The sequence below is a fragment of the Erythrolamprus reginae genome, unplaced genomic scaffold, assembly GCF_031021105.1.
Source record: "Erythrolamprus reginae isolate rEryReg1 unplaced genomic scaffold, rEryReg1.hap1 H_72, whole genome shotgun sequence".
NCBI classification, from domain to species: Eukaryota; Metazoa; Chordata; class Lepidosauria; order Squamata; family Dipsadidae; genus Erythrolamprus; species Erythrolamprus reginae.
Window position 1 is genome coordinate 60,638 of NW_027248531.1, and position 15,913 is coordinate 76,550.

At 46.7% G+C, this 15,913-nt stretch overlaps 1 protein-coding gene across 2 annotated transcripts; it reads right to left on the reverse strand.

Moving 5' to 3' along the window:
• Positions 1 to 2,171: 2,171 nt before the first annotated feature.
• LOC139155868 (kelch domain-containing protein 10-like) lies at positions 2,172 to 15,243 on the reverse strand. Of its 2 annotated transcripts, none has more exons than XM_070731209.1 (9): positions 15,006 to 15,243; positions 11,866 to 12,087; positions 9,980 to 10,134; positions 8,496 to 8,644; positions 7,645 to 7,729; positions 5,434 to 5,500; positions 4,757 to 4,804; positions 3,782 to 3,921; positions 2,172 to 2,647 (listed from the first exon to the last, which is right to left on the reverse strand). In XM_070731209.1, the coding sequence occupies exons 1-9, from the start codon at positions 15,142 to 15,144 to the stop codon at positions 2,438 to 2,440; spliced, it is 1,215 nt and encodes a 404-aa protein (XP_070587310.1). In that variant the 5' UTR covers positions 15,145 to 15,243; the 3' UTR covers positions 2,172 to 2,437. The 2 variants fall into 2 exon arrangements, with proteins under 2 accessions (XP_070587310.1, XP_070587311.1); XM_070731210.1 differs by lacking the exon at positions 15,006 to 15,243 and adding an exon at positions 12,689 to 12,787.
• Between the last annotated feature and the right edge of the window lie 670 nt (positions 15,244 to 15,913).

The following is a 15,913-nucleotide window of genomic DNA, read 5'->3' on the forward strand; positions in this document are numbered from 1 at the left end:
CCGTCCCTTATCTCGAGACAGAGCACAAAATAAAAGAAGCCGATTTTTGAATTGTGTCCTTCGGCATGCGTCAGTGACGGTCTCTTTCGTTTCGTAGCCGTTGCGGGGTTTTCAATCTTGGGTGCTTGATGCCAAGTGGATGTCAACTCCCTGAATTTCTGGCTGAGGAATTCTGGGAGTTGAAGTCCACTGGTGGCTGGCTGAGGAACACTGAGGAAGGCCAACCAAGGTCTGGTTGAGGAATTCTGGGAGGTGAAGTCCACTGGTGGCTGGATGAGGAATTCTGAGGAAGGCCAACCGAGGTCAGGCTGAGGAATTCTGGGAGGTGAAGTCCACTGGTGGCTGGATGAGGAACACTGAGGAAGGCCAACCGAGGTCTGGCTGAGGAATTCTGGGAGGTGAAGTCCACTGGTGGCTGGATGAGGAACACTGAGGAAGGCCAACCGAGGTCTGGCTGAGGAATTCTGGGAGGTGAAGTCCACTGGTGGCTGGATGAGGAATTCTGAGGAAGGCCAACCGAGGTCAGGCTGAGGAATTCTGGGAGGTGAAGTCCACTGGTGGCTGGATGAGGAATTCTGAGGAAGGCCAACCGAGGTCTGGCTGAGGAATTCTGGGAGTTGAAGTCCACCAGTGCTGGCTGAGGAATTCTGAGGAAGGCCAACCGAGGTCTGGCTGAGGAATTCTGGGAGGTGAAGCCGCTCAGAGAGGGCTGTGAAGCAGTATATAAGTCTAATCTCTAGTGCTAAGTCCTGTTTATGAAGTCAAAGTTTCAGGTGGGAGCTGCAGGTTTTGGCAAACCCTTGAATGACACAAGAGCTTCCGCTTCCCATCTTCTGTCTTTCTTTGTGACAGAAACACCTTCAAATGACATATAGACCTACCACATTCAAACCCAGCATATCAAATGAGCATAGAACAGGTCACAGACATAGCAGCACAAGTTAAAAAGTACAGTGGGACCTCTACCTAAGAACCTATGAACTTTTCTAGATAAGAACCGGGTGTTTGAGATTTTTTTGCCTCTTCTCAAGAACCATTTTCCACTTACAAACCCCAGCCTCCGAAACTGCAACCGGAAAAGGCAGGGAGAAGCCTCCGTGGGGCCTCTCTAGGAATCTCCTGGGAGGAAACAGGGCCAGAAAAGGTGGGGAGAAGCCTCCGTGAGGCCTCTCTAGGAATCTCCCCAGAGGAAACAGGGCCTCCACCCTCCCTCCACATTCTTTGCTTTTACATTGATTCCTGTAGGAAAAAATTGCTTCTTCTTACAAACCTTTCTATGTGAAAGGGTTAAATAAGGTTCAGGAGGGAAGTGTTTTCAATAGGAAAGTGAACGCAAGAACAAGGGGACACAATTTGAGGTTAGTTGAGGGAAAGATCAGAAGCAACATGAGAAAATATTATTTGACTGAAAGAGTAGTAGAGGCTTGGAACAAACTTCCAGCAGATGTATTTCCAAGTCAGAAAGCAGCAGAACCACCAAACTCAATATTTGGGTTAACAAAAAGGACAACAAAGGACCCTTTCAAATGCTCGCAAGTGTTGTCACACCCTGTGAAAGCAACACATACACAAAAATGACAAAAACAGTGCAGGGTTTCCCTAATTTCCTGCCAGGAATCAGGAAAAAAGTCTCACCAGATTCCAGAGGAAGCCGAGGGTGTTTTGCAGCGTATTATGTCTTACCGAAAGGGAAATCGAGGTCTGAAACCAGGAGGCAGTGAACAGGTCCTCACGACGCTACAAGAATGTGACAAAAGCCCCAGTACAGGTAGTCTTCAACTTACGACCACAATCGAGCCACCCCCAAAATTCCTGTCGGTAAGTGAGACATTCCATCAAATGAGTTTTCCCCATTTTACGAACTTTCTTGCTACGGTCGTTCAGCAAGTCCCATGTCGTTAAGCGAGTGGTCGCTTCCCCAGGGACTTTTGCTTGCCAGAACGTCGCAAAAAAGGGACCCCAATGAGATACCCTCACCCTCATAAATAGGAACCATTTGCCGAGCATCCGAATTTTGAGAGGGGGGGACACTGCAACAGTTAAAATCCGACGCTAATTTGCCATTTCCAACTGCCACTGAATGGAACGGTTGTAAATCGAGGACTACCTGTACAAATTCTCAGCCACAACCAGCTTTTTCCGTTCATGATGTATTTATAGGTCTCCATAAATTAAAAAAAAAAAGCACAGAGTTTAATAAATTCTCAAATCAGAATAGAAAAAAAATTATTATATATATATATAGTATGTATGTGACGGGCAAAGGCATCTGGAGTTCTTGGCGAGTAAGGCTTCCTGTCCATGGCGTTCTCTGCGGGACCATAAATAATGGGAGGAGATGAGGACGAGAGGCGAGAGGGGCAAAGCCGGAGGGGGAAGAATTTCTTTTTTTCCTTTAAATTATCGCGCCGGCCTGCGGGACGTTTTTTCCTTCCTTTCATTTCAAGCGTTCGATGAGCCCCTGCGTCAGTCCCAGGTGCAAAAGCTGCGACCGGCTGAGCTTGGCCAAGTGAGGGAAGAAGACCAGCAGCTTCTCCCAACAGAGTTCCAGCAGGCTGGGCACCACGAGCCACATCTTAAAGAGGGAGCCAGTCCGTCTGTTCCGGTGAATGTCCACCACGCCTCCATGGACGTACATGCAGCCGGCCTGTGGAGCAGCAGCAGCAGCAGCAGCAGCAGAAGAAGAAGAAAATTTAATTTTTTTAGAATTTTGCCTATTATGTGACTAAATGAAAATTTTGCTACAAGCAACAAAACTCTGAATTATATTAACTGGCAAAAAAGATTGATAGGTATTTTATTTTATTCTTTGTTGGTGTCCTGAAAAGCTTCTAAGCCCCTTGCCTGTAGCACCCACCCCAAAGAGAATAGAGAAGAATAGAATTGGGACCTTGGAGGTCTTCTAGTCCAACCCCCTGCTTAGGCAGGAACCCCTACACAACTTCAGACAGGTGGTTCTGCAACATCTGTTTAGAAACTTCCAGTGTTGGGGCATTCACAACTTCTTCAGGCAAGCTGTTCCCCTGATCAACCATTCTGACTGTCAGGAAATTTCTCCTTGGTTCTAAGTTCCTTCTCTCCTTGTTTAGTTTCCACCCATTGCTTCTTCTTCTACTCTCAGGTGCTTTGGAGAATAGCCTGACTCCCTCTTCTTTGTGGCAGCCCCTGAGATACTGGAAGGCTGCTATCCTGTCTCCCCTCGTCCTTCTTTGCATTAAACTAGCCCTGCCCAGTTCCTGCAACTGTTCTTCATATGTTTTAGCCTCCAGTCCCCTCATCCTCTTTGTTGCTCTTCTCTGCCCTCTTTCTAGAGTCTCCACATCCTTTTTGCATTGTGCAAACATTCCAAGTGTGGCCTGACCAAGGCCTTATAAAGTGGTATTAACCACTTGACATGAACTTGAGTCTATCTCTCTGTTGATGTTAAAGGAATGGGGAAACTGACTGGGCTGCAAAGGCTCCTGCCCCACCAGCACTGGCTGTGAGAGGAATGACTTCAAGCTCTCTTTGGGGGGAGAGCTGGGGTGGCGCAGTGGTTAGAGTGAAGCCCTGCAGGCTCCTTCAGCTAATTGCTAGCTGCAGTTCAGCAGTTCAAATCTCACCTAAGTGGACAGTTTGATTTCACAGGCATTCTGTCTTTAAAGTGTTCCCTTTATTTTTTGAGCAGTTGCAAAGCCATCCCGAGTCCTCAGAGGGAGGCGGCAGAGAAATCCAATTAATAAATAAAATAAATCTAACTAGGCGAGAGAGGTCACCAGGTAGGTGGGAAGCAACCTCTTACCGGAGTCACAGCAGCACAGTGGAAATAAACGGGTTCGGGCATCACCGCAGGGAGCTTCACCCACTGAAACGTCTGCAGGTTCAGTTTCCAGATGTCGCCTAAAATCACCTCTCCGTTGTATCCGCCGCAGACAAAGACATCTGAGAGAAGAGGGAAGGATTTGTTTACCCTGTTTCAAGCTATTTTGCTCCCATCTGCTAGTGTTTCCACAACGTTTGCAAGTTAAATTCCCCAGACAGAATGCATTTTAGTCCTGCCGTAGGCATGAAAGCCAGGTGGGCGACTGTGGACAAATCACAAGATTGGGAGTTCTAGTCCCACCTTAGACATGAAAGATGGCGGGGTAACTTTGGGCCAGTCCCTCTCTTTCAGCCCAACCCACCTCACAGGGTTGGGGGAGGGGTTTAGGGGGGAAAGGAGGAAGATTAAATAGGTTTGCCGCCTTCAGTTATTTATTGTTAGTCCAAGGTACATGGTTGCTAGGGTTTGCCATTGTAAACTACCTATTGTAGTCTGTTGTACTATCACTTTAAATATTTTGGGCTGGTTCACCATAAGAGGGCGCCAGTGCTCCTTCCCTCAATGATGCTTTAATGCTCATTCACTTTTGCTTTGCCTTGAGGGGGGAGTGTATTTGCTTAGTGCTCATTATATTGGATGGCTTAGTGCTTGTTATGGATTGTTTCTATTTTGTATATATATAAATAGTACTTATTAAGAATAACTAAGTCTGTGTCTTTTTCTTTGGCTTTACCACACATCCACACTCTGTTAAAATCCTCTGCTCAGTGTATGTCAAAGGTCTCATAGCCTAGCTATACCGAGACATGCCAACATTTATTTTTTTAAAAAATGATTGAAGGCAGGATAAACAAATAATTTAAAAAATAGGTAGTGCAACCCTGTCAGAATTCCACCCATCCCAAACAGGAAATTCTGTTGTTGCAACCGTCCAAACTTAAAAGTATTTCTTACCATTTTTTATCTGTACACAGCTGTGACATCTTCGGGCTGCAGGATAATCTGTGGGTCAGAAGCCTGAATGTGAGTAATTCAGTCCACAAGATGCTCCTCTGAGTTAACGACTTGTGGACTTCAAGTCCCAGAATTCTGGGAATCGAAGTCCATAGGACTTACGATTGGATATCCCTGCTCTAAAACATCAGCTACGGGGCCCAGGGGAAGAGCCTTCTTTGTGGTGGCTCTGACCCTCTGGAATCAGCTCCCCCCAGGGATTAGGATTGCCCCCACCCTCCTTGCCTTTCGGAAACTCCTTAAACCCACCTCTGCCGTCAGGCATGGGGGAATTGAGACATCTCCCCCTTGCCCATGTAGTTTCTGTGTATGATTCGACTGTGTGCTTGTTTTTTATATATTGGGGTTCTTTTGGATTTTTTTAACTTAAAACTGTAATTTAGATTGCGAAATATTAGGTCTCTTCCAACTCTGTGGTTGTTGTTGTTGTTGTTATTATGAACACTCGAAGGTTGTGAACAATCCCTCTGTGGCACGATTTACAAGCCATTAAAACTTGTAAACTCACTACCCTGAATTTTACGGGATTGGGGGCGTATATAAGTCAAATAAATTAAATTAAAACGCACTCCCCCCCTCCCATCGCTGCCAACAAACCCAGATCGCAAGACCCCTACCTTCTTTTTTATGAGGCTTTGTGGCGATTTCTTCCCAAGTGTTGGTTTCCAGATTGTAGGCGTGAATCTTAATCAAGAGGAAAACACAATTCAGTTATTATTATTATTATTATTATTATTATTATTATTATTATTATTAGATTTATTGGATTTATATGTCGCCCCTCTCCGCAGACTCGGGGCGGCTCACAACAATGGTAAAAAAACTAGTACATAGTAACAAATCTAATATTTAGCAATTTAAATTACAGTTTTAGGTTAAAAAATCCAGAAAAAGAAACCCCCAATACTGTACGTATATAAAAAACAAGCACATAATCGAATCATTATTATTATTATTATTATTATTATTATTATTATTTAATTAATTAAATTTGTATGCTGCCCCTCTCCGCAAACTCCTTACAATTTTTTTTTTTAAAAGCAAAGCTGGCCATGAAGCCATGGTCAAGGCTGGTCACTCCCTTAGGACAAGCTGCTTTGTCTCTGACAGATGTCAAAAGGTTGCAGGTTCCAATCTGAGCCGAATGGGGCAACTGGGAACAGCCAACTCACCGTGGGCAATTCATTCTGGGACATCTTTATCCATTCTACTTAATTGTTTAAAATGTGAGTAATAGGGTGGGTGGGGCTGATGGCTGGAGAATTCTGGGAATTGAAGTCCACAAGTCTTAAAGTTGCCAAGTTTGGGGACTCGTGGTGTAACTCTTGTGCTGCAGCGAGTTGGCTGTGGTAATTTCAATTCCCCCATGCCTTTCGGCAAGCTCCTTAAAACCCATCTCTGTCGTCAGGCATGGGGGAATTGAAATTTCCCTTCCCCCTGGGCTTATAGAATTTATACATGGTATGCTTGTATGTATGAGTGGTTCTTTAAATTGGGGGTTATTAGATTGTTTTTAATATTAGATTTGTTCACATTGTCTTTTTATATTGTTGTTAGCCGCCCCGAGTCTTCGGAGAGGGGCGGCATGCAAATCTAATAAATAAATAAATAAATAAATAAATAAATAAACAAACTGTCACAGACCCTAATCTGGGTGGGTCACCAGGACCAGAGGTTTCTGGGTTTTCAGATTCGTGCCGGGGGCCATCCCCATTGTTAGCCAAGTGTGTGTGTGCGTTGTTCAATGTATGGGGTTTATATAGTGCCTGTTCCATGTGTCTTTTTAAAAACGTCGCTTGGGGTGTTGTGTTGAGAGCCAGCTCTGGAGCCATTGGCTATCGTTTTGACACCTGTACTGTTCTCGACCACCAAGCTTGTCTCTTTTTCTGCTAACCCTCTTTTGTATTACGCCAACCCTCTCACAGCTACCCTCTATACACAACCATTCATTTAGAGGCTGTTCGAAGTTACGACGGCAATGGAAAAAAACATGACTTAGGGTCATTTTTTGTTCTGTCTGGGCCCGGCGCCAATCAGAGAGAAAGAGACATGCTGATTCAAGATTTGATCCTAAGCAAAATCTTTTGGTAAAGCAAATCATGCAATCCACTGGCTTATGCTAAGGAATTCATGCAGGTAGCGTCTCTCTGCAAGCCAGGGGGCTATAACTCTTAGTCCTTGTGCAGAGCTTAAAACAGGCAGGAAGGAAAAGGACTGGACCTCAGAAAGTCCTCTCAGCTTCAATTGTCCGGCATCCATGATGAGGAATGTTGTCTGCCAGGCTCATTTCCCCTTAGACCATCCCTTATATACTTGCAAGGTGTGGCCACGTGTCCCAGAGATCTATTAATGCCAAGAACCCCTTCTTTTCAGATATTCATGCATAGACCACGTTCTCCTGACAGGGGCCCCTCCTCCTCTGATTCCCCATCGTCCTCTGCCTCACTAAGTCCCATAACTGGGGGTGCTACAGCCTCTGGTGGTTCCTCAGTCTCCAATTCCCCTTCACTATCACTCTCAGACTCAGATGGCAAGAACAATGGCCTGCGATGCCAGTACTCCTCCATCTCCTGGTCCTCGAAATCTGTGACCAGCTGAACCGGATATGGGCCACTCAGAACAATTTTTCACACTTTAACAGTGTCACATGGTCAGGCGATCAAAATTCGGATCCTTGGCAGCTGATTCGTATTGATGGTGGTGGCTGTGGTTGGGGGTAGGGGGCGGCATACAAATCTAATAAATTATTATAATTACTATAATTATTATTATAAAAATCCAAATCAGCCAACAAACCAATATCAACAAAAGGCCTTTGAGCAGGTCACCTTGTCCAAGGAGTAGGCTGTCCAAGACGTCCCACCTCCCAAGATGTAAATTCTCTGCCCGTCGTGTGCGATTTCGTGTCTGTATCTGAAAGGACAAGTCAGCTTTAGAATTTTATACCATGAAATAGATCAAATACATGTGTAGCTCAACGTTGGCACGTGTCAGCTGTCACCTTAACGCCTGCTTGTGCTTTGCTACCATTTGGTGACAGTCTTCCATGAACTCCAGGGAAGGTGTATGGAAAGAGACGGGGCAGGGAACAATGAGGTCTATTTTGGATGAAGACCTCAGCTACAAAAAGAGATGGATAAAATTGAAGGGGTCCAAAGACGGGCTACAAGAATGGTGGAAGGTCTTAAGCATAAAACCTATCAGGAAAGACTTAATGGACTCCATCTGTAGAGTCTGGAGGACAGAAGGGAAAGGGGGGGGCATGATTGAAACATTTAAATAGGTTAAAGGGTTAAATAAGGAGGGAAGTGTTTTTAATAGGAAAGTGAACCCAAGAACAAGGGGACACAATCTGAGGTTAGTTGGGGGAAAGATCAGAAGCCACATGAGAAAATATTATTTGACTAAAAGAGTAGTAGATGCTTGGAACAAACTTTCAGCAGACGTGGTGGGTAAATCCACAGTAACTGAATTGAAACATGCCTGGGATAAACATATATCCATCCTAAGATAAAATACAGGAAATGGTATAAGGGCAAACTAGATGGACCATGAGGTCTTTTTATGCCGTCAATCTTCTGTTTCTATGTTTTTAAAAGAAGAGTCGCCATCCTGTTTCTCTTAGGGGACATTTTGAGCATAAAGGGACCCTCAGACCATGGATTTTGGCCTCACTGACCTTTCCTCCGGCATATCACAGTGGAGGCTGTTTGGCTTGAGCTGCGTCCATTCCCTGGTGTTGAGGTCCAGTTTATGCAAGTCTGTGCTGTAGATATAGCCAGTTGTTCCTCCAAATACGTACAAGCACCCATTAATGATGGCCATGGCCTGACAAGGAGAGAAGAAAAGGCCGTGTGAAAATATGCTGCATTTTATGTAAGCTACATCAGGGGAAACCTGGCTCAAAGACAGTTAACTGTGAGAAGGACCTTGGAGTCCTGGTGGACAATCACTTAAACATGAGCCGGCCGTTTGCAGCAACAGCCAAAAAAGCCAATCCAAGCCTTGGTTACACAAACAGAGGCACAGAATCAAAATCACACGAAGTGTTAATGCCACTTTATAAGGCCTTGGTAAGGCCACACTTGGAATTCTGCATCCAGTTTTGGTCACCACGATGCAAAAAGAATGTTGAGACTCTAGAAAGTGTGCAGAGAAGAGCAACAAAGATGATTAGGGGACTGGAGGCCAAAACATATGAAGAACGGTTGCAGGAACTGGGCATGGCTAGTTTAATGAAAAGAAGGACCAGGGGAGACATGATAGCAGTCTTCCAGTATCTCAGGGGTTGCCACAAAGAAGAGGGAGTCAACATCTTCTTAAAAACTTCCAGTGTTGGAGCGTTCACAACTTCTGGAGGCAAGGTGTTCCACTGATTAATTGTTCTAACTATCAGGAAATTTCTCCTTGGTTCTAAGTTGCTGTTCTCCTTGTTGCGTCTCTCCACCCATTGCTTCCTGTTCTACCCTCAGGTGCTTTGAAGAATAGCTTGACTCTTTCTCCTTCTCCCTCAGGAAGTTTTTAAGATGTTGACTCCCTCTTCTTTGTGGCAACCCCTGAGATATTGGAACACTGCTATCACGTCCCCTCTGGTCCTTCTTCTCATCAAACTAGCCATGCCCAGTTCCTGCAACCGTTCTTCATATGTTTTGGCCTCCAGTCCCCTAATCACCTTTGTCGCTCTTCTCTGCACTCTTTCTAGAGTCTCAACATCCTTTGTGCATCGTGGCGACCAAAACTAAATACCATATTCCAAGTGGGGCCTTTCCAAGGGCTTAAAAAGCAGTATTAACACTTCACATGATCTTGATTCTATCCCTCTTTTAAGGCAGCCTAAAACTGAGTTGTCTTTTTTGGCAGCTGCTGCACACAGCTGGCTCATATTTTATTATTATTGTTGTTATTGTTGTTGTTGTTATAATTTATTAGATTTGTATGCCGCCCCTCTCTGTAGACTCGGGGCAGCTAAATGGTTAATGGTTATTTAAATGGTGATATTTAAATGGTCGTCCACCAGAACTCCAAGATCCCTCTCACAGTTACTACTGTTGTTATTATCTCTGATTTCATTGTCAACAGCCCAGAGTCTCTCTGCAGAGCCAGGTTTGACCAATAAAGGGATGTCCAGAGGGCTTCTTGAGCAACCCCCCCGGCTGCTTTCACCTGTCCGTAGATGCGGTTCGGCTTCTTCCCTCGGCAATTGAAGAGGGCCCAGCGCTTGTACCTCACGTTGCAGACGTGGACGTCGTTGCCGTTGCTCTCACCGAAGGGGATCCCAGTGCCGCCAAAGACCAAGAGGTTGTTGCCGTGCAGCACGACTGTGGGAAGACGACACAGAATGGGGAGGTTTTGTGAACAAGACAAGCAGGAAGGAAAATGATCCAGATGCAAATACCCTAATGTTGCCAAAAAAGGCAGGTTTAGTCCCCGGTTTACGGCTACAACTGGGCCAAACTTCCCTGTTGGTAAGCAAAGCAGACACGAAGGGCGTTTTGGCCCATTGGAAGACTTTCCTGGCCGTGTTTGTTAAGCGAATCGCTACACTTGTTAATTAACACGGCTCTTTTCCCCATTGACTTTGTGTCATCGTGCCAATAAGCATCCAAGAAGTGGTGCAGTGAACTTAAGAACGTCAGAAGAGCCAGGCTGAATCGAGCCAAAGCCCATTGAGTCCAGCATTCTCTGTCCCACAGTGGCCCCCCAATTGACCATGGGGATCTTGAGCAGAAAGAGAAGGCAAGACATAGAAATAGAGAAACCTAGAAGATTGAATGGTCACTAAATGAATTGTTGTTAAGAATAGAGGCATTGCAACAGCAAGCCTCACATAACAGTTTCATGCTCAATCTTGCTCTAATGTAGTTTTTGCATAGTGAAACATGCTGGATGTTGTGTTTAATGTAACGTATTTAATTTATGCACCAGCCATCACCAAGTTGTACACTGTGGGCTGCGTATAATAAAAACAAACAAAAACGGGAAAACACATAATGTTTGGGGAAAAGGAATCCTCAATCTGAGTATTGCATTGGCAGTTCTGTGTTAGCAAAAACTTCAGAAGAAAAGGATTTAGGGGTAGTGATTTCTGACAGTGTGGTCTGGCAGTAGGAAAAGCTAGTAGGATACTTGGCTGCATAGCTAGAGGTATAACAAGCAGGAAGAGGGAGATTGTGATCCCGCTATATAGAGCGCTAGTGAGACCACATTTGGAATAATACTGTGTTCAGTTCTGGAGACCTCACCTACAAAAAGATATTGACAATCTGAAGTTAGTTGGGGAAAAGATCAAAAGCAACGTGAGAAAATATGATTTGACTGAAAGAGTAGTAGATGCTTGGAACAAACTTCCAGCAGACGTGGTTGGTAAATCCACAGTGACTGAATTTAAACATGCCTGGGATAAACATGGGTCCATCCTAAGATAAAATACAGGAAATAGTATAAGGGCAGACTAGATGGACCAGGAGGTCTTTTTCTGCCGTCACTCTTCTATGTTTCTATGAATAAGGAAGGGAGGAAGGAAAGAAAGAAAGAAAGAAAGAGAAGGGAGGGAGGGAAAGAAAGAAAGAAGGAAGAATCCATAGTAAGTGAAGTTAAACCTGCCTGGGATAAACATAGATCCATTGTAAGATAAAATACAGGAAATAGTATAAGGGCAGACTAGATGAACCATGAGGTCGTTTTCTGCCGTCACTCTTCTATGTTTCTATGTTTCTACTCTAATATAGTTTTTGCATAGTGAAACATGCTGGATGTTGTGTTCAATGTAACGTATTTAATTTACGCACCAGCCACCACCAAGTTGCACGTTGTGGGCTGCGCACAATAAAAACAAACACAAAACGGGAAAACACATAATGAAATTATTTAAAAAGGGTAAGGAAGGGACCACAAGAATGAAACAATCAAGAATACCTGACTTGTGTTTCCTTTCTAAACCTGTTGTGTTTTCCCCATTGTGTTTGGTTTTATCCTTAACCCTTTTAAGCAACTTTGAGATAAAATCTTGATTTGAGCTATTCACCAGTAATTCACCCGCTGGCACTTACGCGACATGGATGCCAACTCGCGAGGCATGTAGCCCTCCGTGCCCATCTGATGCCAGGTGCCAGTAGCGAAGTTGTATCGCCAGAGTTCCCGGAACAGGGGGTAATCTTCGTTCTCCGGCCCTCCAGATTCGTCGTAGTCAGGATTGTACCCTCCGAACACATAGAGGTTGGCATTGTCTGCCACGCAGCGGTGGCCGCTTCTGGCTGGCGGCACTCGGTGGCCTAAAGCAGAATAAAGACCCGTTTGTCATTGTGAGAAGAGACAAAAATCACCAATCAATAACATCTGCAATGCTGCACCAGAAAGCACCTCTGGAGAAGTGTAACTGATATCTAGCTGGGGGAGGAAGGATAACGAGAGGAGCGGCACCAGTCCAGGAATGGAGCATGGGATCTGCTGGTGATGAATTAATTGGAACGTCTTCCTCAGCTGGGGAGCATCATCAGTGTTAGATGGGAGTGAGGCTGAGGAGGAGGACTGTGCCGTCCTTGGAGCTCTCTTGACGTTTAATAACCCAACTAAGTAACAGCTTCAGTTCTCTGTCCGATTCTGGAGTGGGGAGAAAAACCTTGAACTTCTTGGTGCTCTCTGAGCTTGAATGTGTTCCTGCAAACATGTCATGACCCATGGAGGTAACCTCATCAGTGTTAGAGGGTGTGTGTGTACTTTATGTATAAGTGGCTTGCTCCATCAATGTTTGGTGGGAGTGACCTTGTGGGTCCCTTCATTAGAAAGTCCCTTCACTGCTTACTGTTTCTTTGTCTGCATTGGTAGCATAAACAGAAAGCTGAGCTCATTCCCTTCTAGCACTGATGTTGTTACCTAGTTCGATCGTGAAACATCTGTAAGAAAAACCAACAACTTCGCACGGCAGCAAAGACACCATCGTTGTTGTTGTCGCCGTCCTCCTCTCCATTGCAAACCCAACTCCCTTCTAGCCATGATGTTGTTACCTAGGTGGATCATGAAACGCCTGCAAGAAAACCAGAGAGACACCAGGGACCCCACAATCCTCTTCCTCTTGCGACTCCTCTTCCTCTTCCTCTTCTTCCTCCTCTCCTTCTCCTCTACTCCATTCCCCTCCAGCACTGATGAGGTTACCTAGCCGGGTCATGAAACCTCAGCAACAAAACCAGCAAGCTCAGGGAGCATTAAGGATCCTATAGTTGTTATCCTCCTACTCCTCTCTACAAACCCCACCCCCTTCTATCACTGATGAAGTTATCTAGCTGAATCACGAAACGTCTGTAACAAAACTACCAAGCTCAGGGAACATCAGGGATCTCATAGTAGTTAGAGCTTTGGTGGTGCAGTGGTTAGAGTGCACTGCTGCAAGCTACTTCGGCTGCCAACAGTGTGGCAGATCAAATCTCAGTAGACTCAAGGCTGAGTCCTCCTTCCAGGGCCGGTAAAATGAGGACCCAGACTGTTGAGGGAATAGGCTTACTCTCTGTAAACTGCTTAGAGAGGGCTGTAAAACACTGTGAAGTGGTATACAAGTCTAAATGCTATTGCTATTACCCTCCTCATCCTCTTCTACTTCTTCCTCCTCCTCTCCACAAACCTCACTCCCTTCTAGCACTGAAGAAGTTACCTAGCGGGGTCATGAAACGTCTGTACAAAACCACCAAGTTCAGAGAGCACGAAGAACCCCACAGTTATAATTGTCTTCCTCCCCTTCCTCTTCACATCTCTTCTAACACTGATAATGTTCCCTAGTCAGGTTATGAAACGTCTGCAACAAAACCACCAGGCTCAGAGAGCACCAAGGATCCCACAGTCCTTCCTTCTGTCCTTCCTTCTTTCTTTTCTTCCTCCCTCCCCTTTATTCCTTCTCCTTTCTCTTCTTCCTCTTCTCCACAAGCCCCATTGTCTTTTAACACTGATGATGTTCCCTAATTGGGTCATGAAACGTCTGCAACAAAACCACCAGGCTCAGCAAACTACAAGGACCCCTACACCCCTCCTGATCTTTCTGCTCCCCTTTTTCTTCTCTTCCTTCTCCTCCTCCGTTCAAAAAATTCACCTCCTTTCTAGCACCAATGACATTCCCTAGTTGGGTCAAGAAATGCCTGGGGAAAAAAAGCCATCAAGCTCAGAGACCACCCAGGATCTCTCCCCCCAAGGGATTTCTGAGTGGAGGTGGTACGGTGAGTAGAGTGCAGTACTGCAGGCCACTAAAGCTGACTGCTAGGTGTGCAGGTCAGCGGTTCAAATCTCATCACCAGCTCAAGGTCGACTCAGCCTTCCATCCTTCCGAGGTGGGTCAAATGAGGACCCAGATTGTTGGGGGCAAGAGGCTGATTCTGGAAACTGCTTAGAGAGGACTGTAAAAACACTAGGAAGCGGTAGATAAGTGCTATTGCTAAGTGCTAAAGAAGGGAGAAAGAGGGAGGCAGGCAGGCAGGCAGGCAGGCCATGGTAGTGCATCAATTAGACTGCAGGATTGCAGGCTTATTCTGCCCCACTACCAGCAGTTCAATCCTGACCGGCTCCAGGTTAACTCAGCCTTCCATCCTTCCAAGGTGAGTAAACTGAGGACCTGGATTGTTGGGGCAAAGGGCTGGCTCTATTAAAATGTCCTATTGCTAACATATTGTAAGCCGCCCTGGGTCTAAGGAGAAGGGCGGCATAAATAATTGAATAAATACATAAGTACATAAAAAAATTTCCTGGTGGCCCCCCCATCCAGGCCCTCACCTTAAAAACGTACTGGCCGCCCCTCCCCTTCCTGAGAACCGCCCTAAGTTCTTTTCGGAGTGGAGGGCATATAAATACAAATAATAAATAATAAAATAAGGAAACCATCCCACCCGCAGGACTTGCAGTCCCAATTCCGCCCCAAAAGCATTCAAGCCGCTCTCCCGGCCTCCCCTCCAGGGGGCGTCCTTCCCAGCTAAAGTGCCCTGGGCCAAGGAAGCTCCACTCCCCACCGCCCATTGTTTTCCGCCTCCGTGACGCCTGAGCAGCCTTCACGGGGCTCCACCGAAGTCCAGAGGCCGAGGCGGATATCCCCGCTCCCCAGGAACGGCCGGTCACGCCCAGCCGGCCTACCTCGCCGGGGTGTCGTGCGCGGCCTAGGAAGCCAACAGAGCCAGAAGGGCCTCCCGCAGCCGGGGCCTGCCCGCCTCTCACTCACCGAGGCGTCCGGGGCCGGGCGGGAGACGGACGAAGCGGTTGAGGAGCCCCCCGGACGGGGCCTGAGCGGTCGGCCCGTCGCCGCTGCCCCCTCCGCGCTGCCCGTTGCCGACCCAGCCTTCTCCGTCGGCCGCAGACATGCTCCACCCCGCCGGCCCGGCCCTGGCCTCGCCCTGCGTTCCCCTCAACGGCCGACCGGCGGAGCCCCCCTCAGGCACCGAAACAAAGCGGCGTTTCCCCCGGCGGGCCAATCAGCTTCGCCCTAACTCCGCACCAGCCAATCGAAGGCGCGCTTGTTGCGAGGCGCTCGATGGGGGAGGGAAGGCCGCCGGGTGACCATAGAGAGCCCTGGGTCGCCTCGACCGCCCGGCAGCACCACGTGACCCGGCAGTAGGACACGGATCCTTTCCTTCTCGCGGCCTTTGCGTCGGCCGCCACGAAGGGCAGGCAGAAGCAATCGAGTCCAGAGGAAAGAATTCTCTCTCGCGACAGCTCTCTTCGCAAGGACTGCTGGGGGCTGTAGTTCCATTGCGGGCAATTTTTCAATAGACTCGGTAGCCAATTCACCGCAACCTTTCAAATCATCGGGCAATGGGTTTGCGTTTCAGATTTTGGAAGCCTTGTCCTGTCTTGTCTTCCGCAGCCAGTGGTTGGGGATGATGGGAATTGTAATGACCGCCATGGAAAGGCAACAGGTGGACATGACAGCATGGGGGTCCAGCTATTCTCCAAAGCACCAGAAAGCAGGACAAGAAACAATGGACGGAAACTAATTAAGGAGAGAAGCAACCTGGAATTAAGGAAACACTTCCTAATAGTGAGGACAATGAACCAGTGGAAGACAAGCCTGCCACCAGTTCTCTAGACCAGTGCTTCCCAACCTTGGCAACTTGAAGATATTTGGACTTC

What these genes read in the sequence shown, in the direction of transcription:
- LOC139155868 (XM_070731209.1), bottom strand. Translation starts at nt 15,144, where the DNA reads ATGTCTGCGGCCGACGGAGAAGGCTGGGTCGGCAACGGGCAGCGCGGA. An exon ending in GCCCGGCCCCGGACGCCTCG is followed by an intron (nt 12,088 to 15,005) that starts GTGAGTGAGAGG and finishes ATTCTGCTTTAG; the next exon opens with GCCACCGAGTGCCGCCAGCC. An exon ending in CAGCCTACTCCTTGGACAAG is followed by an intron (nt 5,501 to 7,644) that starts GTGACCTGCTCA and finishes CTCTTGATTAAG; the next exon opens with ATTCACGCCTACAATCTGGA.